This window comes from Chiloscyllium plagiosum, unplaced genomic scaffold (assembly GCF_037043375.1).
Source record: "Chiloscyllium plagiosum isolate Xiang-an unplaced genomic scaffold, Cpla_swu_hap1 HiC_scaffold_42, whole genome shotgun sequence".
NCBI classification, from domain to species: domain Eukaryota; kingdom Metazoa; phylum Chordata; class Chondrichthyes; order Orectolobiformes; family Hemiscylliidae; genus Chiloscyllium; species Chiloscyllium plagiosum.
In genome coordinates, this window is record NW_028270180.1 from 24,923,988 (window position 1) to 24,949,986 (window position 25,999).

The 25,999-nt window shown below is 42.7% G+C and overlaps 1 protein-coding gene across 11 annotated transcripts in view; it reads left to right on the forward strand.

Moving 5' to 3' along the window:
* znf609b (zinc finger protein 609b) overlaps positions 1-25,999 on the forward strand; it is a 328,373-nt gene that overhangs the window by 186,270 nt on the left and 116,104 nt on the right. For 9 of the 11 annotated variants that reach the window (XM_087981999.1, XM_087982000.1, XM_087981998.1 and 6 more), the window contains exon 3: positions 23,299-23,524. In XM_087981999.1, coding sequence (XP_087838125.1) covers positions 23,299-23,524 — 226 coding nt within the window. The remainder of the gene's footprint in view (positions 1-23,298; positions 23,525-25,999) is intronic. The other 2 variants (XM_087982007.1, XM_087982001.1) reach the window with 1 other exon arrangement.

The following is a 25,999-nucleotide window of genomic DNA, read 5'->3' on the forward strand; positions in this document are numbered from 1 at the left end:
TCCCAGCAGGTGGTCGAAAGCAGGATGGTGAGGGAGCTTGGAAGCCCCACTGTCAAAATACTGAATGATTTTTAAGGCTTAACTTGATGGAGCAGAGCCAGATGAACTTTAATATAGATACATGTGAAGAAAAACTGGGCAACAGGTATACTGCAGAAACGGTGTTAAGTACGAGAACTAAGTAGAAAGATATCCGGGGATATTTGTAGACAACCTGTCATCACAAAACAACAATCAATGGAATAAACTCATTGAATTTGCCAGCTGAAACAGTGCAAGTTTCGGAAATGTAGACCTGTTGTGCAGCATCGGATCATATTATTGTATAGAGCTGAGTAAAACAGTTACTTCTGGTTTTGGATATTTAACTTTGAGGAATAAAAGTCACCTCTCTGCCATTTGATTCTCCTGTCCTACTCCTACTGCAGTGCCATCCCTGAGTACTGAGGTTTCCTTTATCGTTTCCTTTCTGGCCTCCATATGTTCCAAACTGCTTCCAATCCAGTGAGCTTCTGTCAAAGTGCTGTCACAGTTGTAATGTAGGAATCACGGCTGGTAATTGGGCAGGCAGTCATGTGATTGTGATCAGTTTTTTGTTTTTGTCATTTTGGTTGAAGGCTGAATATTGGCTACCAATCCAGGGAGAATTCCCCTGCTGTTTGAGCTAGCACCATGGTGTTGTTCACCTCTACTTGGGAGAGCAGAGTGAGCCTCTGGCTCCTTTGAAATTCCGCAGCTAAGAGAGAGCAACACTGTTGTCAGTGCTGCATTAGAGCATCACGCCAGGACTCCATGACCTGGAGACAGTCTTCTCACTGTGAGCTCAGAGTGCTGTCCACTGAGTTATGGCCAGTGCAGAAAATGAAACAAGTAATGATCGGCTAGCTCCAGTCCTGGCTGGTCCCTAAAACTTGGAGAAGGCTGCCTTGAGAAAGGAGCAATGCTTGAATGTTAGGGGTGTATCCTAGCACTTCTGTAAGGTCAAGCAACAGCAACAAACACAGCACATACAAACTTGAAGCTTCATTTAAATTGCATAACACACAGGAAGCAGTCAGAGTGACATACTGGAAGCAGAACTTTCAGCTGTAATCTAAATAGCAGCTTCAATTCACAGACAGATTATTTTGTAGTTGTTTTAATTAGAATTGTCTGTTGTCTTTGCGGCTTTGCCTCTACCACCATCATTGTGCTGACGGGGACGCACCGTACTTCATGTAAAGAAAAATTCAATTCTTTCCAACAGTGTTCTTTGACTATGATCATTTGTTAAAAGGTTGTAAACCTCTGAGAGCAATAATGATGATAATGCCCTCAGCAGAGCGACTGTTAGTTTGAATAATGCTTGGACAGCTGTCCAACACTGAATTTATTGATGGAGTTTGGGGAATGAATGGATATTGGAGGTTGCTATGGGCAACTTTGCTTTGAAAACAATGTTGTTTTGATTCTGCTAGCTGGCTAACCCTTGTGCAGTACTTTTCAGGGTGATAGGCATAGGTTTAGGGTGAGAAGGGAAAGGTATAAAAGGGACCCAATGGGCAACTTTTTAACACAGAGGATGGTGCGTGTGTGGAATGAGCTGCCAGAGGATGTGGTGGAGGCTGGTACAATGACAACATTTAAAAGGCATCTGGATGGGTATATGAATAGGAAGGGTTTAGAGGGATATGGGCCAAGTGCTGGCAAACGGGACTAGATTAGGTTAGAATAACTGGACAGCATGGGTGAGTTGGACTGAAGGGTCTGTTTCCGTGCTGTACATCTCTACAACTGTATGTCATTCTGATTCAGGATATATCTGTTGTTTTTCTCTACACAGGAAACTTGCACAGTCCTCGAGCTGGTAAATTATTGATGTTAACTGTCAAAGTAGAGCATTTGCAGCGGCTAGTTAATGCCATCAGTGTGGTGTGGCTTGAAATGCTAACTATTGAAAGGCCCAAAAGAGGATTATTATCGTTTTTAATTTACTTAAAGGGCTCTTAGATTGAAGCTATTGTTGAATTGCTTTGTGAATTTCAGACAAGCTGAGAATGTGGTTTTGATGCAGTCCGTTATGAAAGCATTAATGAAATTATATTCAAATTATTTATTTTTTTTATTCGCTGTTGGGGTGAAAGTGTTGCGAGCAACACCAACATTCATTGTCTGTCCCAAGTTGCCCTTGAGAAGGTGATGCTGTACTGTCTCCTTGAACTACCTGGTTTCGATACTGTGCTGACGGGCAGGGAATTCCAGGATTTCAGCCCAGTGACACTGATGGAACGTTGGTAAGTTGCCAAGTCAGTGACTGGTGAGTGGCATGGGGAGGGTGCCATTCCCATGTAACTGCAGCATTTGGAAGGTGTTGTCGAAGAGCCTTTGGTGCGTTGCTGCAGTGCATCTTGGAGATAACACACCCGATTAAAACGCAACATGCACACCGATGGGTTTTTTTCTTTTCAGTCACCCACAGGCGGTTGTTAATCTGCTGATCTGCCAAGTGGTTGAGGGAAAATTGTTCAGGTGTATGCTGATTACTGCAAAAAAAGCTTGGAGTGTTTGTATAACATGAGATTATTGACTGAGCAATGGCTGTATGATGGAAAGGGACTTGTCTTCATTAGTCTGTATGCTTTCACCGGTGTCCATAGGTTTCCCTTGGACTTCCAGTTTTGGCTGATCTTTCTGTGTTGGTTGTCTTTGAAATACAAGAAGCTGTCATCCAAACTCTTGTCAGGTATCCACTTCAAGGCACCACCATAAACAGTGCAGTTCTCCCTCTGCATCACTGAACCTCAGCTTAAATGACTTGCTTGGGCTGTGATGAGAACCTTAAATTCACAGTGTTGGCCTCTCGTAAGTGGCCTGAGAGGAAGCAAAAATGATCAGTTCAGTCATTCATTGCACAATGAGGAATTTAAAGTGTTATAGTGGAAGCCAGTCTATGTTCTTGATGCTTATTTGGTAAATTCTACTGAAGTGTGTCTGTGTAGAGTGTTGAACAGGATTTTACTGAACTTGCTCCCCACTTGCCCAGCTTAATTCAAACATCTGATAGCATTCCCTGCCTCTACTCACACTCAACAACTTGTTTGAGTTGCTGGAGGGCTCTTGTCAACTGCATAACTGTTTCTCTGTGTGCATTGATGCATCGGAAAAGATGGTTTTCGGGGTCTGAAATGAGCACTAAATCTTCAGCTCCGAGCAGGAAGTTGCTGGTTTGTTTGGTTGGCTTAAGGTGGCAGACACAAGCCACCCACAAAACTTGTGATTGAGGAGATGAAGCAAGTGCTGATGCAACTGCTATTTGTGGCAGAGCAGTCTGTTGGTTAATGCCTGAATTTCGTCAGTTACACAGTGAAATATCACTTATGCCTGTAACATGACTGAGTGGGAGAAAGCAGCAGAGTTGAACATAGGAGGGAAGTGTCTCAATTCCTAACAATCCCGAGTTCCCTTTGTCTCCTCTGTCCTTGCTGACCTGCATTAAGTCCCAATTAGGTTATGTCTTTGTTTTCCTTGTTTTCAACCCTGCCTTGGCCTTGCCTCTCCCTATCTCTGTAATCAACTGCAAAACCTTGCAAGATATCTATATTCTCCTAATTCTGAAAAGCTTTTAATTGGTCCAGTATTAGTGGCTGCTTGTTCAGTTGCGGGACCCCAAACTCTGGATAAGCCTCCTTGTATCTCCCTGTTTTGTTCTTTTACATCAAAACGTACTTTAAAGCATATACCCCTGAAGCTCAGGACATCTGACTTAATGTCCTGATATGACTGTCAGACTTTGTTTGATATTGCTCCTGTGAAATACCCAGGTTATGTTTAAATTGCGATATAAATATTACTTTTTTTTTCTCAGGTTTGATCCTGAAACTGGATCAGTTTGGAGGTATAATCGTCCGTGTTTACACTAGACTGGGGACCAGAAACCTAAAAGGGAATGTTCTGTTTATCATTAATCAGTGACATCAGCTGGAGGGATGATGATGAACATATTTGGCTTACAGTCCCTCTGAGACTGGGTAACTGGCCAACCCAACACTTGCTGTTAAGGCTGATGGATGATGGATGAATATGATCCTGGGGATAACATGGAATTGCGCCCACATAGAGACAGTCCATTCAGGATTAGAAGAACATTAAGCTATATAAGCTATAATTCTTGAAGCATATGTGTGCCTGGTCACCTTGACAGTACAGGTGTACAACAGTTCTGATGAAAGGTCATCAAGCTGAAATGTTCACTCTTTCTGATAATGCTGTTAGACCTGAATATTTCCAGCATTTTCTGATTTTATTTCTGATCATCAACACCCACGGTTTTTTTTGTACCTTGGTTGCATTTCTTTCTGTGCAGTTAACATTTTGAAGTATATCTACAACCTAAGCTAGTGCTTGACACACGTTGTCCCACCGTGACCCCATTGAGGCTTGAAGAAGGTGGGGAATTGGGGGTAAGTCATACTGTGAGCTTAGATGGAGAGACAGTGTGTTTAATCTTCAGTGATTCGTGAGCTTGCATTTGGACCATGAGTCAGATCTCAAAGCTCGTTCACTGAGGCTGTGTTCACCATTAAAGGTACTACCAGGATTTAAAGGGACCTTCCAGCAGTTGAGGTTGAACAGAGCTCTATGGCAGCCGTTGGTCCTTCTGAGCACATACCCATGTTCTCATCTTGCAATTCCATTTGGTGTCATGACCCATGGTTTGGAGGCTCTAGCCTCCATGCCAATATGATGGGCCCTACACTGTGCACTTTTCTTTCCACCTTTATGAAATGGTGAAGAGGCCAGCTTGGCTAGTAGCTCTGCGGCCCTGGCTCCAACTTGGTGTAACCATCTACTCTTGCTTAATTTGAAACTTTTCCTACTGTCAACTGTTGACGAAGATCTGTTTATGCATCTCCCCAATGAATAGCCCAGAAGAGTCACCTCTATTTTCTTCATTTTGTTCTCATGATGGGGTTTGGTTCCACATATCCTTAGCAGTTTACCATATACCTCCGAACTGAACTGGGTAAGTGAGTTGAATTTCCAACTAGTCAGTAACCACGATAGATGATACTCAGTCAGTTCACCTCATTACCCCATCCAGTTTCCAATGACACCGAGTATAGCTTTATTGAAATTAGCTTGTTGGGTTCCTTACCTGGGGAAATCCAAAACCTCATTCCCCTGCCCTACTTTCTCCCCATCAAGTGTTTATTCCTTGAACACTGCTTTCAGATAAAGTAACCCCTGAATGGAATTGCCTTTCCCTGAAGTGTGTCAGATGTGTTCAGTTGTGAGGTGCTGGAAAAGCACAGCAGGTCAGGCAGCATCTGAGGAGCAGGAGAATTGAGGTTTCGGGCAGTCCTGATGAAGGGCTTGTGCCCAAAATGTCGATTCTCCTGCTCCTCGGATGCTGCCTGACCTGCTGTGCTTTCCCAGCGCCACACTCTCTACTCTGATCTCCAGCATCTGCGGTCCTCACTTCCTACTGGTGTGTCATGTGTTCCGAAGGGAAGAGATTAGGTGGGACTATTTGGTAAGCCGTTTGACGAGCACTGTGCCTGGTGCTGGAGATTGATGGGCTTCAGCTTTCTATCTCTCTGTCAGTTAGCTTTTACTCCTGCTCTGGTTTTAATTCATTGTCTATTGCAGGGGCCTAGCAGCCTGTTGTGAACAGCTGTGACCCACTGCAGCACAGAGATTTTATGCAGGATCATACATTACTCAAAGTGTACACAGACTTTGTATGAGTGTGCTACTAAAGCTTTGGATTCAATATATCGAGTTGGCCACGGTCAAGGATCAGCACAGGGAAGACATTAATGATGGTTAGAAGCAGCACTGAGATTTTGACCATGGAAGCGATGGTCATGAGCCACAGGATCATTTGGTCTACGCAGTGTATTGCTGTGTATTGATTATGAATAATACTGGCCAATTTCCAGGAAGCTTCAGCAGTCTGCTTTTCACAGCAGGTCATTGAATGACTGAGAATATAATGAGATTTGCCTTCATTCCAAATCGGATTGAAGCAATTTATTTGGAAAACATTGAATTTCTATCTGGCTTGGCTGGGTGCCAGTAGGGAGGTTAAAGCGACTTTATTTGAAAAATTAACACTACTAAGGTGTCAGTTATTTATTTAGATAGGTTCTAGGCACCAAGCTGTGCTGCAGCGTTTTTATTGTTAAATATACAGTAGTTGATTTTAGAACCTGTTTTATTGAGCTGGTCTTTCATTAACACTGGCCCTGGTGCTGTCATTGAGAAACAGGGGCTTCATGCATTTGCTGCTGATATAACACCCTGCAATGATTAATGACATTGCTGCAAATTGCTACAGTCCACATCCCACACATCTCTGTGATCCTTCAGCCGCAGATGTTTTTATTAGATTGCTCAATGGCATGCAGTTCCTTTTAAAGGTCACAGTTGCATCCCACTATAGCACACAGGAGAGGTTTAGCATAGGAACATGCACTACTTACTGAGAGTATGTATGGTGAACCTGTCTTACATGACAGTGCACTGCTGTGACAGGTTAATGCGTTCAAACTGCTTTTCTTCCTGTCCATTGTGCATATAGAATCAGTCATGTACAGCATGGAACATACCCTTCGGTCTGACTCGTCTATGCTGACCAGATATCCCAACCTAATCTACTCCCATTTGCCAGCATTAAATACTGTAATTGCACCAGACACCTCCACTTGCTCTGGCAGCTCATTCCATACACGCCCCACCCTCTGTGTGACCTGGAAATTTTGCAGAGGAGATTTGTGACAATGGCTGAGGAGAGATCTAACTGAGGTGTACAAAATTGAGGATCCTGAATAGGGTGGATAGAAAACACCAGTTCAACAACCACGTCTCGATTCGGGAATCCCTGGTTAAAGACTATTCAGTTAAAGTTGTTGTTTTCAGGAATGATACCACAACTTTAAGTGAGGCCTAATGCCTAAGGTCTGGAACTCTGCTTTAAACTGTGGTAGAGACAGAAACCCTCATCATAGATACGTAGTCTTTAGATCTGCCGTTGCAGTGCTTTGGAGCAAAAAGTGGAATGCGGGATTGGGATGGACAGATTTTGTTCACCCAGTCCAAACCTGATGGGCCAAGTAGCCACTTTCTAGCCTGTACATTTCTTCGATTCCTTCTTGAACCTCTCAGTCTCTTCCTTTATGTTTCTTCTTAAATTGTATTGCTTTGATTGAGCTTTTGGTGACCTGTCCTACATAATTGAGTTGGATGTGAATATAGGAGGTATGGTTAGTAGGTTTGCAAATAAGTGAGGTGTAGTGGACATCGAAGAAGGTTACCTCACAGTACAATGTGATCTTGAACAGATGGGCCAATGGGCTGAGGAGTGGCAGATGGAGTTTAATTTAGATAAATGCGAGGTGCTGCATTTTCGAAAAGCAAATCAGGGTAGGATTAATACCCTTAATTGTAAGGTCCTGGGGAGTGTTGCTAAACAAAGAGACCTTGGAGTGCAGATTCACAGTTTCTTGAAAGTGGAGTCATTGGTAGACAGGATAGTGAAGAAGGCTTGGCACGTTTCTCTGTAGCCGTTTCCCTGAGGTTACATTTGGAAAAATGGCATGCTGGTGTGGTGCTCACAGGTGGGCAATTCTTTGTTGGTCAGAGCATTGAGTATAGGGGTTGGGAGGTCACGTTGCAGCTGTACAGAATATTGGTCAGGCCACTTTTGGAATGCTGCATTCAATTCTGGTCTCCCTGCTCTATGAAGGATGTTCTGAAACTTGAAAGGGTCCAGAAAAGGTTTACAGGGATGTTACCAGGGTCAGAGGGTTTGAGATATAGAGGCTGAACAGAGTGGGGCTCTTTTCCCAGCAGTTTCGGAGGCTGAGGGGTGACCTTCTAGAGTGTATAAAATCATGAGGGGCATGGATAGGGTGAATAGTCAGGGTATTTACCCCAGGGTAGGGGAATCCAACATGAGAGGTCATAAGTTTAAGGTGAGAGGGGAAAGATTTAAAAGTGATATAAGGGACAACATTTTCACGTGTGTGTATGGAATGAGCTGCCAGAGGAAGCGGTGGGGGCTTGTACAATTGCAACATTTAAAAGGCATCTGGATGGGTATATGAATGGGAGGGGTTTGGAGGGATATGGGCCAAGTGCTGGCAAATGGAACTAGGTTAATGTAGAATATCTGGTCGGCATGGACGAGTTGGGTTGAAGGATCTGTTTCTGTGCTGTACATCTCTATGACTGTCTCCATTGTGATTCAGTGCTATGTCCTGACGATGCGCCTATGGATCATTTTATTGCAAGTTGTTTTATCAGGATTTCCTATTCTGAGTGAATTTTGCAGTAGGGCTCTTTGACCACTGTTTATCAGGTTACCTACGGCTTGTATTTTGCTATGTTCAAGGTGTCATATCAAAGAAAGCAGTCGATCATTGCACATGACTGTTGCATGCACCTGAGATGTCTCTTCATAATTTCCGCGAATTGCATCTATATGTTTGACATGCTTGTTGGGATAGTGTCCACATCTATCCATTGTGTTTGCCACATTTCTACTTGCATGTCCAATTTTGGGAGGAAATTCAGAAAAGCAAAATGCTAAAGTTGCACTTCCTCCAACCAATTAGATGGTTTGAGTGGTTTTGTGAAATATGGTTAGCCGTTTTAACACTAAGCGTGGCTTGGCACGTTTCTCTGTAGCCGTTTCCCTGAGGTTACATTTGGAAAAATGGCATGCTGGTGTGGTGCTCACAGGTGGGCAATTCTTGACCACCCATATCACTAAGCTTTGGTGTGAGGCTGAAACTAGGTTCCCAAAGGCAGCAGCTCTGCTGAAGAAGCAATCTTCCGATTTCTGACATGATTGTATTTGATGTACTCACAACTGGTTTTGTTCAAAACAGTTATGTTGTGTAGACAGACAAAAATCTGCTTCAAGCCCAGTGCAGAGCTTCACTGGGTGGTTGCAGAGTCACACTGAATCCTGAGAAGCTATTTTCAGGAACGTCAAAGGATATACACTTATCTGACTCTGAAGCCTCAAAGCTAAGTTAAAATTCTGCAGCTAGAGAGTAGACCAATTGGCCATAGAGAAAAAAACACAGATCTCTGGCCTAATAAATGCTTTGATTCTAACAACCTGAAGCTTGACCCTCTCCTTTTGAAACACAGTTGTGGGGTGTGGGTGTTGCTGACGCAGTTGGTATTTCAGACAATCCTGGTACAACCTCTTCCTGAACCAATGCAGTCCATGTGGAGAAGGTACAATTCCACATCAAGATGGTGTGTAACTTGGAGGAACTTGTTGGTGTTGAATACCCAATAGTTGCCTTGCTCCTCTAGAAGGTGCCCTTGAAAATACCTTGGGAACCTTACCTGGACCTATGCCAGTGGAAGGGGACGAGAATATTTAAGCTGATGAATGGGCTGGCAGTCAACATTTTTGTGTGTCAGTAAGTGTCTGTGATCTGCTGCAGCTGAGGACTGGGCATTATCGCCAGAAAACAAAAACTGGTTGTGTCGTGGGGTTTGATTGTGTAGTTGGAAATGCACCTGTTCATCACTTTCAAAATGGCTTTAAAAGAACTGTGGATGCTGAAGATCTGAAACAAAAAGCAGAATTTCTGGAAACTCAGCAGGTCTGGCAGCATCTGTGGTGAGAAAGGAGGATTGATGCTTTGTGTCTGGTGACTCACTAAGAATCTCCCAGAAATTTCTGTTTTTGTTTTCAGGATTTGAACTTATTTGATCCACTTCTCAATTACTGGGCTGCTGGCCTAGAAACAGCACCATCAAAACTGGATGGTAGTCAGCTGGGATTGCTGAGTCCTCTCTGCAAAGTCTTTTTTTTTTTGCTGCATTATCTTGAATGAATTAAATTATTGCTAACTTGTTCCTCAGTTCCATTATGCCACTTGAACTGTGTAGCCTCAGTTTGATGAAAATCTATCCATTTGGTTCAGGGAGGTTGGAAAGGATTTCTCAAAGGCTGGTGGATACGTCAGAGAGAGGATTACAGAAGTACCTTGACAAGCCAAACAGAGACATGCACAAGAATTCCTAGAAATGTGGCATTCCAACCGGAACTCTATCAACAAACACATTGACTTGGATCCCATTTACCACCCCCTGAGAAAAAGAACAGGAAATTGCTTCATAGGAAATGACATCACAACAGGAAATTACATCACCAACCCAAGGAAACCTAAACATATAAAAGAAAGCAGGCTACACCATTAGTCGCTTCATCCGGAGGCTCACTGATGTTACCTAGAATGATGACAAAACGTCTGAAAATGAACTTTCTAGCTCAGTGAGCAAACTTACATCCAGTACCTGGAGAAAAATATATGTTTGGGTATGATATTGTGGAAGGGAATATTTAAGAAAATGGGACATGCCAGATGACTCAATATATCCAGCCCATTAACTTGCTGTGTCCCTAAATTGGGATTGTGATGCCAGTGGTGGTCACAGGTTGGGGTCTGATCTTTGCTTTTACCAGTGATGGAAGTTTTCTGAGAGCTTGCATCATCTTTGTTTGTTTAAATCTTCTCACAGCTAGGATACAGAAGTAAATTGGGGTGGAGACGAGCTTCAGTTATATAAACCAGAATTTTGACGTCTGGTTTACATTTGAGAAATTTCCAGACAGACCACTTAGATAGAAATCCACATGTTTTGTCCAAAACCAATATACGCACGTTCATACCGCAAATGAATTGCTCAGTATTTTGACAGTTAATGCACCTAGGGGTTTCTAATATACGGCTGCATTCCAAGCCTTCAAAAGGCATTCCGAGTTAAAATCAAGTATTTGGGAACCTTCTAACTGTGTAAATAGGAAAAAAGGTTAAGTAGTGTTAGTCACGAGTTGGGCGAGTGGGTGAGAAATAATGTTTAACCTAAGTTCTGTGGTATTCCTCTGATATTTGTCCAGTATCCACTACAGGCAGACTTGCAGGAACTGGAGAAGGCCACTCAATTCCTTAAGGCTGCTCCACCATTTTGTTAGATCATGGCTGATCTTAACCCAACCACATTCCTGTACCTTAACTATGCATCCCTTAATCCCTTTACCGAGCAAAAGGTTATCCATCTCAATCTTGAAAGCTCCAATTGCCCCGAGAGGAAGCAGCGAAACCTCATAGCGAATTACAGGCAAATGAATTTTAGTGTGAGATGACTTGTTTTGATAGAGCAAGGAAAGGAAATATAAAGTAAAGGTATGGTTTTTAATAGAGTGCAGGAACATTGTCTGCATAGCATTGACAGTGGTGGGATAGTTTTGGAAAGACACGAATAAACCATACAGTATCCTGGGGTTTCCAGATTGAGGTTCAGAATACAAAAGAAAGCAAGTTGTGACAAACATGTATGAAACTGGTTTGGCCACAAGTAGACCATTCTTTAGGAAGGATACAAAGGTCTTTGAAAGAGTACCGATAAGATTCAGAAAAATGGCTCCAGGATGATGACCTTTAGTTATATGGATAGATTGGAGAAGCTGGGCTTTTCCTTTGGTGAAGAGATGATGTAGAAGAGATTTGATAGGATTTGAATAGATTGTGTTTAAAATTATCAGTCTTGACAAAGCACAGAGAGAGAAAGTAAATGCATTAAATTTAATTTGCCGCTTGTCTGCCTGTTCTACCAACCTGTGACATATTGAAGTTCTCCTGTATTCGCCTCAGAGTGTACAATACTTCCAAAGTTTGTGTCGTTGACAAATTTTTAAACTGTGCCCTGTTCATCCAAGTCATTAAGATTTGACCAGGAAAAGCAGGGATCCTAACATTATATCCCTGGGGAATGCGGCCATAAACTGCCTCCTAGTCTCCAAAGCATCTGGTCACCATCACTCTCTGATTCACGTCACGTAACTGATTTGGATCCATTCAGTTGCTGTCACCTTTGTTCCATGGGATACATTTTTACCAATGGATCTGTTGATTCATTTTATCAATGGTCTTTAAGAGGTTCATATACATTACAGCAACTGCATTACTCTGATCAGCGCACTCTGTTGTGTCTTCAGAATACCCAAACACAAGTTGCCCATGACAAATCTGTGCTGACTCTTCCCCCAATAACTTGCAGTTGTCCACGTGACAATCAATTTTGTTCCAGATTATAGTTTCTAATATCTTTCTGAACACTGCAGTGAACGTATTGGCCTGCAGTTTATCTTTACACCCTTTCCTAGACAGGATTTGGCTCTTACAATTTTGCAATCTTCTGGCTCCACCCATGTATCCAAGGAGGACAGGAACTTTGAAAATGGGGCATTGGCCCATCAGGCTCACTCCGCCATTCAATATGATTGTTGCTAAGCCTCCATCTTAATGCCATATTCCAGTTCTTTTCTCGTATCCTTTGATATCTTTAGCTTCTAGAAATGTGTCTGTTTCCTTCTTATTCTGTGCCTTCACCTCCACAGCCTTCTGTGGTAGAGAATTCCGTAAGTTCACCACCATCTGAGTGAAGAAATGTCTCCTTATCTCAGTCCACATGGCTTAGTGTGTATGCTGAGGCCATAACCCCTTGTTCTGGAACCCACGGCTGGGGGAAACATGATCCCATGCATCCAGTCTGTCCAGCCCTGTCAAAAATTATGTATTTCAAAGAGATTCCTTCTTATTCTTTGAAACTCTCAATAATGTAAGCCTAGTTGACCCCATCTCTCCTTGTAAGAGAAACCTGCCATCTCAGAACTCAGTCTGGTGAATCATTGCTGTACTCCCTCTATGGCACTTCTATGTTTTCGGCAGTTAGGAGATTAAAACTACACATGACCCTTCAGGTGTGGTTTCACCAAGGCTCAGTAAAGCTGCAGCAAGACTTCCTAGCTCTTATACTGAAACCCTCCTGCAAGGAAGGGGAACATACCATTTGACTCCCTAACTGCTTACTTTCTATGAGCAGTTTCCATGTCCGTGACTACCTGGTCAGGTCCACGACCCCCAACAACCCACCCTCCATCCTGGCACCTTTCCCTGCAGGAATTGCAAAACCTACGCCCACACCTCCTCCCTCACCTCCATCCAAGGCCCTAAAGGAGCCTTCCACATCCATCAAAGTTTTACCTGCACATCCACCAATATCATTTATTGTATTCGTTGCTCCCGATGCGGTCTCCTCTACATTGGGGAGACTGGAAGCCTCCTAGCAGAGTGCTTTAGGGAACATCTCTGGGACATCCGCACCAATCAAGCACACCGCCCTGTGGCCCAACATTTCAACTCCCCCTCCCACTCTGCCGAGGATATGGAGGTCCTGGGCCTCCTCCGCCGTTCCCTCACCACCCGACGCCATGGAGGTCCTGGGCCTCATCTTCTGCCTTGGAACACTTCAACCCCAGGGCATCAATGTGGACTTCAACAGTTTCCTCATTTCCCCTCCCCCCATCTCACCCCAGTTCCAAACTTCCAGCTCAGCACCATCCCCATGACTTGTCCTACCTGCCTATCTTTCTTTCCACCTATCCACTCCACCCTCCCCTCTGACCTATCACCTTCATTCCACTCCCATCCACCCACTGTACTCTTTGCTACCTTCCCCCACCCTCCTCCCTGACCTATCACCTTCATCCCCACCCCCCACTCACCTATTGTACTGTATGCAACTTTCTCCCCACCCCCACCCTCCTCTCATTTATCTCTGCACCCTTCAGGCTCTCTGCCTTTATTCCTGATGAAGGGCTTTTGCCCGAAACGTCGATTTTCCTGCTCCTCGGATGCTGCCTGAACTGCTGTGCTTTTCCAGCACCACTCTACTCCACAATCTGGTTTCCAGCATCTGCAGTCATTGTTTTTACCCATGTCCCTTTGTACATCAACCTTTTCTCGTCTATCTCCATTTAAATAATAGTCTGCCACTCTGTCCTTCCTACCAAAGCTTCACATTAATTGACTTTATACTGTGTTTGCCCACTCCCTCAACTTGATTAAATCACCCTGCAATATCTTTATGTCCTTCTTGCCACTCTCACTCCCATTAACATTTGTGTCTTCAGCAAACGTGGAAATATTACACTTGATTTCCCCCATCCAAAGCTTTCATAAATATTGTGAAGAGCTGAGGCCTTAGCGCTGATTGCTGTGGTAACCCACCTTCCACTCCAAATAAAAAACACATTTTTTCCGATCTATTTCCTTTCTCAGTCCATGCCAGAATATTCGCACCAATCCCATGTGCTTCGATTTTACACAAAAACCTCTTGCGTTGAACTTTACCAAAAACTATCTGAAAATACAAATACACTTCATCCACTGGTTCTCTCTGATCTATTTTACTCAGTACATCCTCAGAAAACTTGTCAGTTTACCAAACACACTTACCCTTCTGACAATCCATATTGATTTTGTGTCTCACTGTTGGTATTTTCTTAGTGTCCTATTACGGCATCCTTTATGATAGACTCCATATTTTTCCTTGCTGCTGATGTTAGACTAGCCAGTTTATAGTCAAAAAGTGTGGCACTGGAAGAACCCAGCAGGTCAGGCAGCATCCGAGGAACAGGCGATTCGACGTTTTGGGCATTCCTGATGAAGGCCTTATGCCTAAAACGTCGAATCTCCTGTACCTGGGATGCTGCCTGACCTGGGTTTTTCCAGTGCCACTCTTTTTGACTCTGATCTCCATCATCTGCAGTCTTCACTTTCTCTTTGCCAGTCCACAGTACTGGTTTGCTTCCTTGTTTAAATAGCGACATTACTTTTGCCACCCTCCTGTCCACCAAGACCATTGTAGAATCTTGGGACATGACAACGGTGCACTCACTATTTCCATGACCATCTTCTTTTGTTGGATGTAGATGTGGGTCCCAGGGAGTTTTTCCAGTCCCAATTTCTCTGGAATTTTTTTTTTTGCTAATGCTAATTTCCTCCAGTTCCTCCTTCCAATAGACTCTAGTTTTCTAACATTTCTGGGGATTCCTCTTTAGATCTGGTACTGTCATTAATGTATTTTGTTAACCAAGGATGGGCCACTTGTACTGTTGTAGCCCTTTGCCTGAAAGCAGTGTTCTTTAAACAGTAACTCTCCCTCGTGTCATGCCTTATCATGAAGTTACACCCGTGATGCCCCATACCTTTTGAGGTTTTCCTTTGTTTAGGTAGTATTCAATTGGACCACTTCACTTTCTGTTCCAGTGATGAATTCTATCATGTTATGATTACTTTTCCCCAAAGGGCCTCTCTCAACGCGATTATTAATTAACACCTTCTCAATGCACATAACCAAATCGAGGAGCGCCTGCTCATAAGATACTGCCTCCAACCCATTTTGTACACGTCAGGAATTCATCTGCCACATGTTATTCCTAATGTGGTTTGCTCAGTCTGTATGTAGCTTATCAGCACCTTTGGGTGCTGTAGTAGTGTCCTTGTTACATGTATCTTGGGTTCCTACATAATGCTACCCCTTGCCTTTTCTCTCCTGTTTGGACACATATAGTCAAATCCTAATGTTCTTTGCCCATTGTTGCTTCTTTGCTCTGATTGTATATCTAGATTTCCGGTGCCACTACTATTTCTCACTGCTGTGCTGACTTAACACCCAACCACCCAACTTTCTTTTCCGCTTTGCCTATCCATCCCAAAGATTGAATAACCTTGAATGTTCAGTTCCCAGCTGTCTCTGTAATCATTATCATATTGTATCCATTTGCAACTGTTTGCATTGTTAATTCATCTATCTTATTGTGAATGCTTTTTGTATTCAGAAATAGTACCTTTGCACCTGTGTATAATGGTCAAATCGACATGCCTTGCACTCTAGCCCTATTTGTTGCTGAGCTTTGTTTCTTCCGCTTTTTATCTTTGCTTTCTATTTCACTGTCTTTCATTTCCTTTTTTGTTTCTTCCACTTGGTTTCTCACCTCCCTGCTGCACTAGTTTAAACCCTCCATCGTTATGCTAGTGAACACCTCCGTGAGAGTAACAGCCCTGGCCCTGCAACCAGCCCATCTTGTACCAATCCCATCTTCCCTGGAATAAAACAACTGCAGATGCTGGAGATCTGAAATAACCAATAACAGAAATGGCTGAAGAAACTCTAGTCTGGCAGCATCTGTGGAGAGAAAGCAGAGTTAACTTTTTGAGTCCAGTGACCCGTCTTCAGAGCCTCCCCAGAGTCAGAGGAATGTCTGAATCCCTCTTTCCTATACAAAGCCTCCAGTTGGATGTTCATTTGGTTTGTTCTCCTATTTGTGGTTAGCAAATAGCACTAGGAGTAATCCTGTGAAGACTACTTTTGAGTTCCTGCCTTTTATTTCCTGTGTCCTGTTATGGACAAGGCCAGACCACTCAGAACATTCTTAAGCAGGCAGCCCCAGACTATAGCTTTGCAATTTGTTTCGCTAAGTGTACAGTGAAAATTACCCAGAGTAAGTTAGCTAGGTTGACTACTAGATTTTAAAATAGACAAAAGTTTATTCACAAAACTACACAATAAAACACAAAGAACAGAATAAAGAACCCCTGCAGAACTCAGTGTATCCAAATTAGACAGTTATGCTGTTCTGAATATACAGAACAGTCCCATTAAGCAAACTCCCTTTAAAACCCAGTATAAATGGAACACATGTTTACAGGTTGAAGTTGAAGGGCAGAAAGAGAGTTTCCACACAGCTCACTGTTGAACTCCTCATCAGTTCAGACTCAACTAAATTGGTCAGCTCAGCTAGAGAGCTGACCACTCCCCTATCTTTATACTGGTCACTTCTAAAACATGGCCACTTTGGCCTGAAGTCTCATCTGTTTACATATAAGCAAAAAGCCTCTCAAAATCCTTTTACATCTCTGTACCAAACCAGACTAATCGGAGCCCGGCCTGGTTTATTACCTCTCTGAAAAAAAATCAAGGACAGAGTCTCCTTGAGCCAAGGAACAGCTTTTAGGAAAAAAAAAGGGAGTAGCTTTGTGACACTCCCTATATTCTGCTTGCTGACCTCATCCCTCTTAAGTTGTTAATACCAAAGTGGACTACGCTATCGCTTTCTCCCTTTTGTTTGCCCTGTGACATTCTTAACCATGACAACGTGTTATACTGATGTCAGAGACACTGCTGCGGAAATGCTTGACTGTTTCTCTTATGATAGAATCTTCTATCACTATTGTTCTGGCACTTTAAAAAAAATAACCTCCATTTTTACTTTAATGAATGTACATTTGAAATTCGCACCTAGTGAGTATTCAATAAGGTCACCTGCCCCACTAGATGAGCTTCTGTTTTCCATGCAGTGTCACTCTTCAATAGTTTTGAAACTCACCCCCCCCCCCCCCCCCTCCCCGTACATCTTTGTCTACCCTCTTTGATAATCTCACAACTCCAGTCTAGCCTCTTGCACATTTCTGATTTCACTTGCTCAGTCATAGGCGATCTTGTCTCAGCTGCCAAGGACTAACCTTGGAAATTTCCTACCTAACCCCCTCCCAAAAAAAAAACACACTACCACCACTTATCTCCTCCTTTTCTGAAAACCTACCACTTCTTTCTCAAACTCCATTTCTAAGTATATCATGGAATATGGGTATCATTGGTAAGGCCAATGTTTGTCACCCATTCCTAATTGCCCTTGAACAGAGGGGCTTGCTTAGCCATTTCAGAGAGCAGTTAAGTGGGTCTGGATTCAGATGTAGGCTAGAACAGGAGGCTGGAAGAACACAGCAAGCCAGGCAGCATCAGGAGGTGGAGAAGTTGACATTTCGGATATAACCCTTCTTCAGGACTGGGGGTGGGGTGGAGTGGGTTGGGGGGTGAAACGGGGTAAAATGGTGAGATAGTGATGGGTGAACACAGGTGTTGGGTACAACCTGATTGGTCAATGGACGGAACGAATCTGGTTGGTAGCTTGAAGGAAAGGTCAGTAGGAGGAATGGAAGGGAGGGGGAGGGGCTGGAAAGGGAGTTGGGTGATGTGTGGGAAGATTATTTGAAATTGGAGAATTCAGTGTATTATCCAATCTACAGCATATTTTCCCATAAACTTTATGCAGGAGGTTAAGTTTCAGTTTTACAGTTGCCCCGAAGCTGACTTAGCTTTAAGCAGGGGATTGGAAACTAACTGAATTGTAACACCAGCATCTGTGTCTTGAAATAAACCAGCATGTTTTGGGGGAAAGTGCCCTTTCATTAGTGCCAGCTATGACCAGGGAAAGTTAAAATGTTGCCATATTTGTCCCAGATGTTTGCAACATTAAACAATCACTACATTGTTTCTTGTATTGACTTCTTCAAAGTTTCCAAAAAAAAACTTTGGATCTCTTTCAAGGGGACCTATAAGTGAAATGGCTGTCAGGTTTATACAGGCACCTGCTATCTTCAAGATGTACTGAAATGGCTGAGCATTCTCTGACAGTGCTGATGCTGTGGAATGGCCAGTATTCTTGTATTCACAATTAGTTGTTAAGTACAAATGCTTTAATGGATTTGAAGCATTGTTAGCTGCTTGGGCTTTTTCCAGTACAATATTGAGTTTACTTTGAACAGTATACTCGATCAGTAGCTCAGATTCACAGTCATTGTGGTGCAGGAGCAGGACATTTTACTCGTTTAATTCCTGCTGGCTCTGTGGAACCATCCAGATGGTTGATCTTATTATATTCCCAGAAACCCAAATATTTTCTTCTCTCAAGTATGTATCCAATTTCCCTTTTTAAGCCATCCAGTGCTCAAGTCTTTAAATCTGTGCTCCGTGTTTTTGTCTTATCAGCTAATGGAGGTTTATATTTATCAACCTGCCATAATCCTGTACACTCTAACCAAATATCATTTGTTCCAAGGAGAGCAACTCCAGATTCACCAGCCTTAACCTGTAGCCAAAATGCTGATCCCATAACCCATTCTAGTAAATCTGAGCAGCTCTGCTGATAGTGGCCATACAATTAGTCTCCAGGTTCCAGGGAAGTATGTGAGGTATTATACACAATTAGACTTTAAACTGGCTACTTAATTCCAAGATTGAATGGAAGTCTAAAGGCTAGACAGTTAGCACTTCTGCTTGCATACAAAGCCATGTGATTTATGTTATTGTGGAGCCTTGGACTTATGAGTGTGGAAGAATCAGCAGGAAACATTTTTGGATTGGTTGTAGGCTTTCCTTGTGTATCACTGAACCCCTCCAACTAAAGTTAGCAAGAATTTTAACAGAGCGCAGAGAGAGAGGTGCAGCAAACTTCTTTGCAGAATGTGGGCGAGAGCTTTAATGGTCACATTAAAGAATGCTGTAATTAAAAGCTCTAATGAAATAAATCAAGTTTGTGAGAGTTTAACCAAGACTGCAAGATTCACCTAGCATTAGCCAGGTAGAGGAAACTCTGGGATAACCATCACTATAAAAGTCAGTTTGGTGCTGGGAGTCATCTGCCTGAAATACGACAGTGCAAGCTCTTGAAAGTTGAGAACCACTTTGGACAATGCAGTGTAGACTTAATGGACAGAATAAGGTGTGGCTGTGGAGGCAACTTTTGGTTATTTTGAGTTTGAATCAAAAACAACTTGTGCCACGTATTGGGATGAATCTGTGTTCTCATTTTGTATTGATGTTGATGGAGTAACCCTCTTTCCAAACTGTTTCTGTTGGTCCATTGTTCAAGCAGCTTGTACTGCTTTCTTCGGTTGTATTTTCAAACTCAGTTTCTGATGGAGACTTACTGGTTGAACTCTGACATCTTGTCCAAAGGATTGGGGGGTCAGCAATGTGTTTTGGCTGTGGACTGACATCCTGTCTGATTTGATAGACAAGAGGATCATAGATTATGTGTGATGGGCTAGAAGGCAGAGTTGAGCCCACAATTGGGTCAGCTTTGATATTACCGAATGTCAGAGCAAACCTGAAGCATTGATTGGCCTTCCCTCACCAATAAGTCCTATAATGATTTCTTGATGCATGCATGCACTTTACTGGTTAACATTGGACTGTGGTCAGAGATGGTTACTTCCCAGGAAATATCATAGCTAAGATCTGCAGGCATTTTGTAACAAAACAAAATAACATTGAAAACAGACCTGGCCTGTCTTGCTGGGTAATTAGACCAGCAGTTACCATGCCACATTTTTCTGAAGAATTCCTTAGATTGTGCTGTTAAAGAACCTGAACAGGGAGCACTCTTTCAGCATAGCAACCCTCCCAGGATTATGCAAACATGGAACTCGCCTGTTTGTATTTTAAAAGACTTGCATTGTGCTCGAAATAGTGTAAGAGGAATGTGTATTTTACTGAATGACTGACTGTGAAAGCTCAGTATTAGCACCACACACTTGAGAAGCTCTGATTGCTTTTCAAATATTTTCTGATTTGGAGGTGCTGGTGTTGGACTGGGGTGTACAAAGTTAAAAATCACATGACACCAGGTTGTTTCCAAATATAGTTGGACTATAAACTGGTATTGTGTGATTTTTAACCAAATATTTTCTGATGGTCATTCAATGGAATGCTTTCTCTTAAACAGTGAGCGCAGCTGAATGTTTGAAATAATTGTGTTCCCCACATCATAAAGATATTACCCTGATACTTTAATTGGTTAAGATAGTGAGCCTTTCTAAGTGGAAAGACTTGCCTTTATTCGTCATTGCGTTGAGTATAGGAGTTGGGAGCTTATGTTGTGCCTGTACAGGACCTTCGTTAGGCCACTTTTGGAATATTGCGATTAATTCTGGTCTCCCTATTGGAAAGATGTTAAACTTGAAAGGTTGAAGAAAAGATTTCATCAAATCCCTACAGTGTGGAAACAGGCCATTTGACCCTCCAAGTCCATACCAACTCTCTGAAGAGTATTCCACCCAGAGCCATTCCCCTACATTTACCCCTGATTAATGCACCTAACCTGCACACCCCTGAACACTCTGGGCAATTTAGCATGGCCAATTCACCTAACCTGCACGTCTTTGGACTGTGGGAGCAAACCCGTGCAGACATGGGGACATTGAGCAAACTCCACACAGACAGTCACCTGAGGCTGGAATCGAACCCAGGTCCCTGGCACTGTGAGGCAGCAGTGCTAACCACTGAGCCACCATGCCACCTCTCAAGGATGGTGCCAGGGTTGGAGGGTTTGAGCTATAGGGAGATGCTGAATAGACTGGGGCTACTTTCCCTCGAATATTGGAGGCCGATGTTGTAAAATCGTGAGGGGCATGGATAGGGTGAATAACCAAGGTCTTTTCTCTGGGCTGGGCAAGTCCAAAAGTAGAGGACATAGATTTAAAGTGAGCATGAGCTGTCAGCGGAAGAGGTGGAGGCTGGTACAATTACAACATTTAAAAGGCCTTTGGATGGGTGCAAGGATAGGAAGGGTTTAGAGGGAAATGGGCCAAATACTGGCAAATGGGACTAGATTAATTTAAGATGTGTGGTCAGCATGAATGATTTGGGCTGAAGGATCTTTTTCCGGGTTGTACAGAACTGACTCTATCTCAAGTTTGAGTTAGCTGATTCTGTTTGAATACCAAACCAGGGTTCCTGTCCCAATTTTGCAAGTCTAATATGCAGGGACCTCTGGTGAGGACTGAATTAGATGTGATTGTGCTCTTTGCTACAGTTAAATATTTTGCTAACATCTCTCAATCATACTTGGCGACTTGAGTCATTTTGAATGGTGCCCAGCCTGGAGCTGATGGCTGCAGTGTGGGTGGGAAAATTTTGAAGTCACTAATTATGTCTGCTTGCTAAGACATGAAGCTTGTAACATTATTTTGCAACATGAAGGATTTTTTAATCTTGCTTTGTACTCATCAGGATGAGAGATGTTAGAACTACAGAGTTAAGCCCTCTGGTCCTAGACTCTCCCAGAAGGGGAAGCAGCCTTTCCACAAATACCCTGTCAACACCCCAAAGAATTTTATGCTGACACCAGGGTGTCAGTAAGGTTGCCTCTTGTTCTTCTGTATTCCAGTGGGTCCAGGTGCAATCTACCCAACCTTTCCATGAGACAGCCCTTTCCTACTTGCTTCCTCATCTCCCCTTCCCCCCACCTCACCCCAGCACCAACCTTCCAGCTCAGCACTGTCCTCATGACCTGTCCTACCTGCCTATCTTCCTTTCCACCTATCCTCTCTACCCTCCTCTCTGACCTATCACCTTCATCTCCACCCCCATTCACCCATTGTACTCTTATGCTACTTTCTCCCCATTACCACCCCCTCTTATTTATCTCTCCACTCTGCAGGCACCTTGCCTCTATTCCTGATGAATGGCTTTTGCCCGAAACGTCGATTTTCCTGCTCCTCAGATGCTGCCTGACCAGCTGTGCTTTTCCAGCACCACTCTAATCTAGACTCTGGTTACCAGCATCTACAGCCCTTGTTTTTACCTACCTTTCCTACTTGTTATCAGTGAAGTGAACATGCCGTGGAGGGCCTCCAGTGTTAGCATACCTTTCCTTGGATAAGGGACCCAGAAACTATAGAATTCTTGTAGTGGTCTGACTAGTGTCTCATGTAGTTTGAGTAATATCTCCCAACTTTTACACTCCATTCCATTTGAAGTAAACACTGACTTTCTGTTTGCCTTCTCTATTATCCACCGTCTTTGGATGCTAGCTTTTTGTAACTCATGGTTGGAGACTTCCAAATCCCTCGGTTCTGTAGCTTTCTGCAGTCTTTCTCCATTGAAATAATATATAGTTCTGACATTGTTATCTGATTGATAGTCATAGAGGTGTACAGCATGGAAACAGACCCTTCGGTTCAACCCGTCCATGCCGACCAGATATCCCAACCCAGTCAAAAGGAATCCAATTGAAGAGGCTCGTTTCTCCCACAGCTGCAGCATTTTTATAACCATTGATTGAAGCATTCACTCTTCTAATCTCCCTATCATGTTATTTCCAGAGTTGGAGTCAGGAGTGTCCTAGAATTTCAATTCCTAAAGACTGCACAACAATGCAGGATGTAAATAACTTTACGTCTGGTTTTGAGAGTCTGAATTGGCTGTCTCAGGGTGGGTGGAGGGTGTTGGGGAAGGCAGAGAACGAGTGATGTAGCTCATTCTTCAAATGTTTCTGTAAGCATCTTGATGGCGGGGGGGGGGCTTGATTTTGATTGAAACTATTCCACAGTGGAAGGCCAGTTGTGAATGTGAGTAAATCTTTCTAATTTCTGCATTGAGAATTCAGTGCCTTAATGTTGTAGCTGCAAGGTCATGGATTATGAAACTGTTCTCGTGTTTTTATATTTATTTCTCACCAGGGTGCTCCTGATATATGTAGGTATTTTGTTTGCAGCTTGTTGAAGCCCTGGAATCTAAGCTGGCATGACAATAGCATTTAAAATATGTATGAAGGAGTGATTACTCATGATTAATGCTTGTTCAACTTTTGTTTCCCAGCAGATGGACTCCCCTGCCTCCACACCGGCTCCCCCACCCCTTCATCTTCTGCCTCCCGTCAGTAGTGGCGTTGCTTCCCCTGTGGAGCAGATCATGGTCCGCACCCGTTCCATTGCAGTCAATACCTGTGATGTTGGACTCGCAACAGAGCCTGAATGCCTAGGGCCCTGTGAACCGGGGACAAGTGTCAATCTCGAAGGGATTGTCTGGCAGGAAACGGAGGATGGTAAGAAAATAACAATTTATGAGATTCCTTGGTATTTAGAGTTGTTATTGCATTGAAAGAACCTTTAATTTTCATTGAGGAAGTCATGCCCTTTTGGAGGGTGGTGCAAACGTCATGCCTTCTGCACCATAACAGTTCTCTTATTCTGTACTGACTGAACCTGGAATATATGACGTATGGACAAGGAACAGGAGTAGGCCACTTGGTCCTTCGATTCTGCTCTGCCATTCAATAAAATCACAGCTGATATGATTTTAACTTCAACTCTGCATACTGCAGATAATCTTGGGCACCAAAAATCTATCAATCTCTGCCTTTAAATATTTTCAAAGATTGTGCAGCCATTGCTTTTTGAGGAAGGGAATTCCAAAGACACTCAGTCCTTAGATTTTTTTCCCCACTCATATGTGACCTAAATGGGTAGTCCCTTATTTTTAAACAATGACCGCCTAGTTCTAGCTTCTCCCACAAGAGGTGAAAATCTTTCCGTATCCACACAGTCCTTTCAGGATCTTGTGTGTTTCAAGTAAGTCACCTTTGACTCTGTAAATGCTCAAGGATACAAGTCTATGCTCCATAGTCTTTCCTCATAAGGAAGTTGGTTTATTCCAGGTATTAATCTAGGAAACCTTCTCTGAAGTGCTTTCAACACATTAACATTATTCGGTAAGTACCGTACTAGGTACTGTACCTAATACTCCAGATGTGGTCTGATGAGTGCCCTGTGTAACTGACGCATAATCTTTGTATTTTTACAATCAGTTTCCCTCACAATGAAACATGATATTCGATTTGCTTCTCTGACTACTTGCTTTCCTGCACACAAACCAATAGCAATTCACACGCCAGAACACCCAGATTCCTGCACCTCAGAGCTCTAAACTCTCTCACGATTTAAATAGTATGCTTTTTTATCCCTTCTGCCAAAATTGACAATTTTATACTTTCCGATATTATACCCAATTTTCCAGAACTTTGCCCACTTGCTTAACCTTCCCAATTCCCTTTGTAGTCTCCTTATCTCCTCTTTGTAGCTCACTTTCCTACCTATGATAAACCACTTGTTCCATCCTGCCAGTCTGAAGAAGGCTCCCATTCCTATTCTCTGCTTTGTGTTAGCATCTTTCTGTGCCAATATGTTACCACTGGGCCTTCACTAGACTATTAATCTGGGGACCTGGTTTGACTCCTTTTATGACAGATCGTGGAATTCGAATTGAACTTTTAAAAAAATATGGAATTAAAAGTTTAATGCTGACCATAAAACTATTGTTGATTGTCAGGAAAAACCCATCTTGGAAAAGGAAATTGTCATCTTTACCTGGTGTGACTGACATGTGACTCCAGTCCCAAATATTGGTGGTTGACTCTCGACCCCTCTGAATAATTAGGGATGGGCATGAATGCTGTCCTAACCAGTGATGCCCACATCCTGTGAATTAAGTTTTAAAAAGTTACCCCACCATGTGCTTTTATTCTCTGCAATGACCTTTGATGAGACACCTTCTCAAATGCAATCTGGAAATCGAAATACAATACAGCCTTTGGTTAACCTCTGTCTATTTCAAAGAACTCTAATAAATTTCTGAATACCTTAAACTTATCCAAGTGCCCTATTATAACATCTTTAATAATAGCACCTAACACTTTCGCTGTGCCAGATGTTACGCCAACTGGCCTCTGGTTTCCTTTTTTTTGAATAAAGGAGTTAGTTATTTTCGAATCTAAAGGAGTATTCCTGAATCTAATGAATTTAGGAAAATTTAAAGCTAACACATCAACTATCTCACAATCTACTTCTTAGGACCTTAGAGTGAAATTGTCAGTCTTGCTGTTCTACCAGTTCACTCCGTACTACTTCCCATGTGATTGTAATTTTTGTGGGTACCTCCATCCCTTTCGATTCCTGATTTACGGCTATTTCTAGCATGCTACTTGTGTCCTCTGTAGCAAAGACTGATGCAAAATACCACACCATTCACCTGCCATCTTTTTACCCACCATTACTATTCCCCAGCTCATTTTCAATAGACCCAACACTCACTTTTTTGAAGTTCATTTCTTTTTTAAATATCTAATGAAACCTTTCCTATCTGATTTGGTATTTTTGGTGAACTTCCTCTTACATTTTAATTTTTCTCTTCCTATTGCTCTTTTTAATTCTTTGCTCCTTTTTATGTTCTGTCCAGTCACCTAACTTGTCAAGTACCTTCATACGTGTCCTCTGTGATCTGTTTGAGATTGATGCTATCTATGACTTTTTTTAGTTAATCACAGATGACAAGTCTTCCATTAATATTTTTATTATCTGTTAGACTGTATCTGTTCGGTGCATTGTGGAGTATTCTGTTGACTGTTTGCCCATGTGTCTCTATAAAATAGTCTTGGACCCACACTTCTCTCCCTTAAACTGTGTAAAATTTAATCATATTATGGTCGCTGTTACCCAGGGATGCTTTCATTGTGAGGTCACCA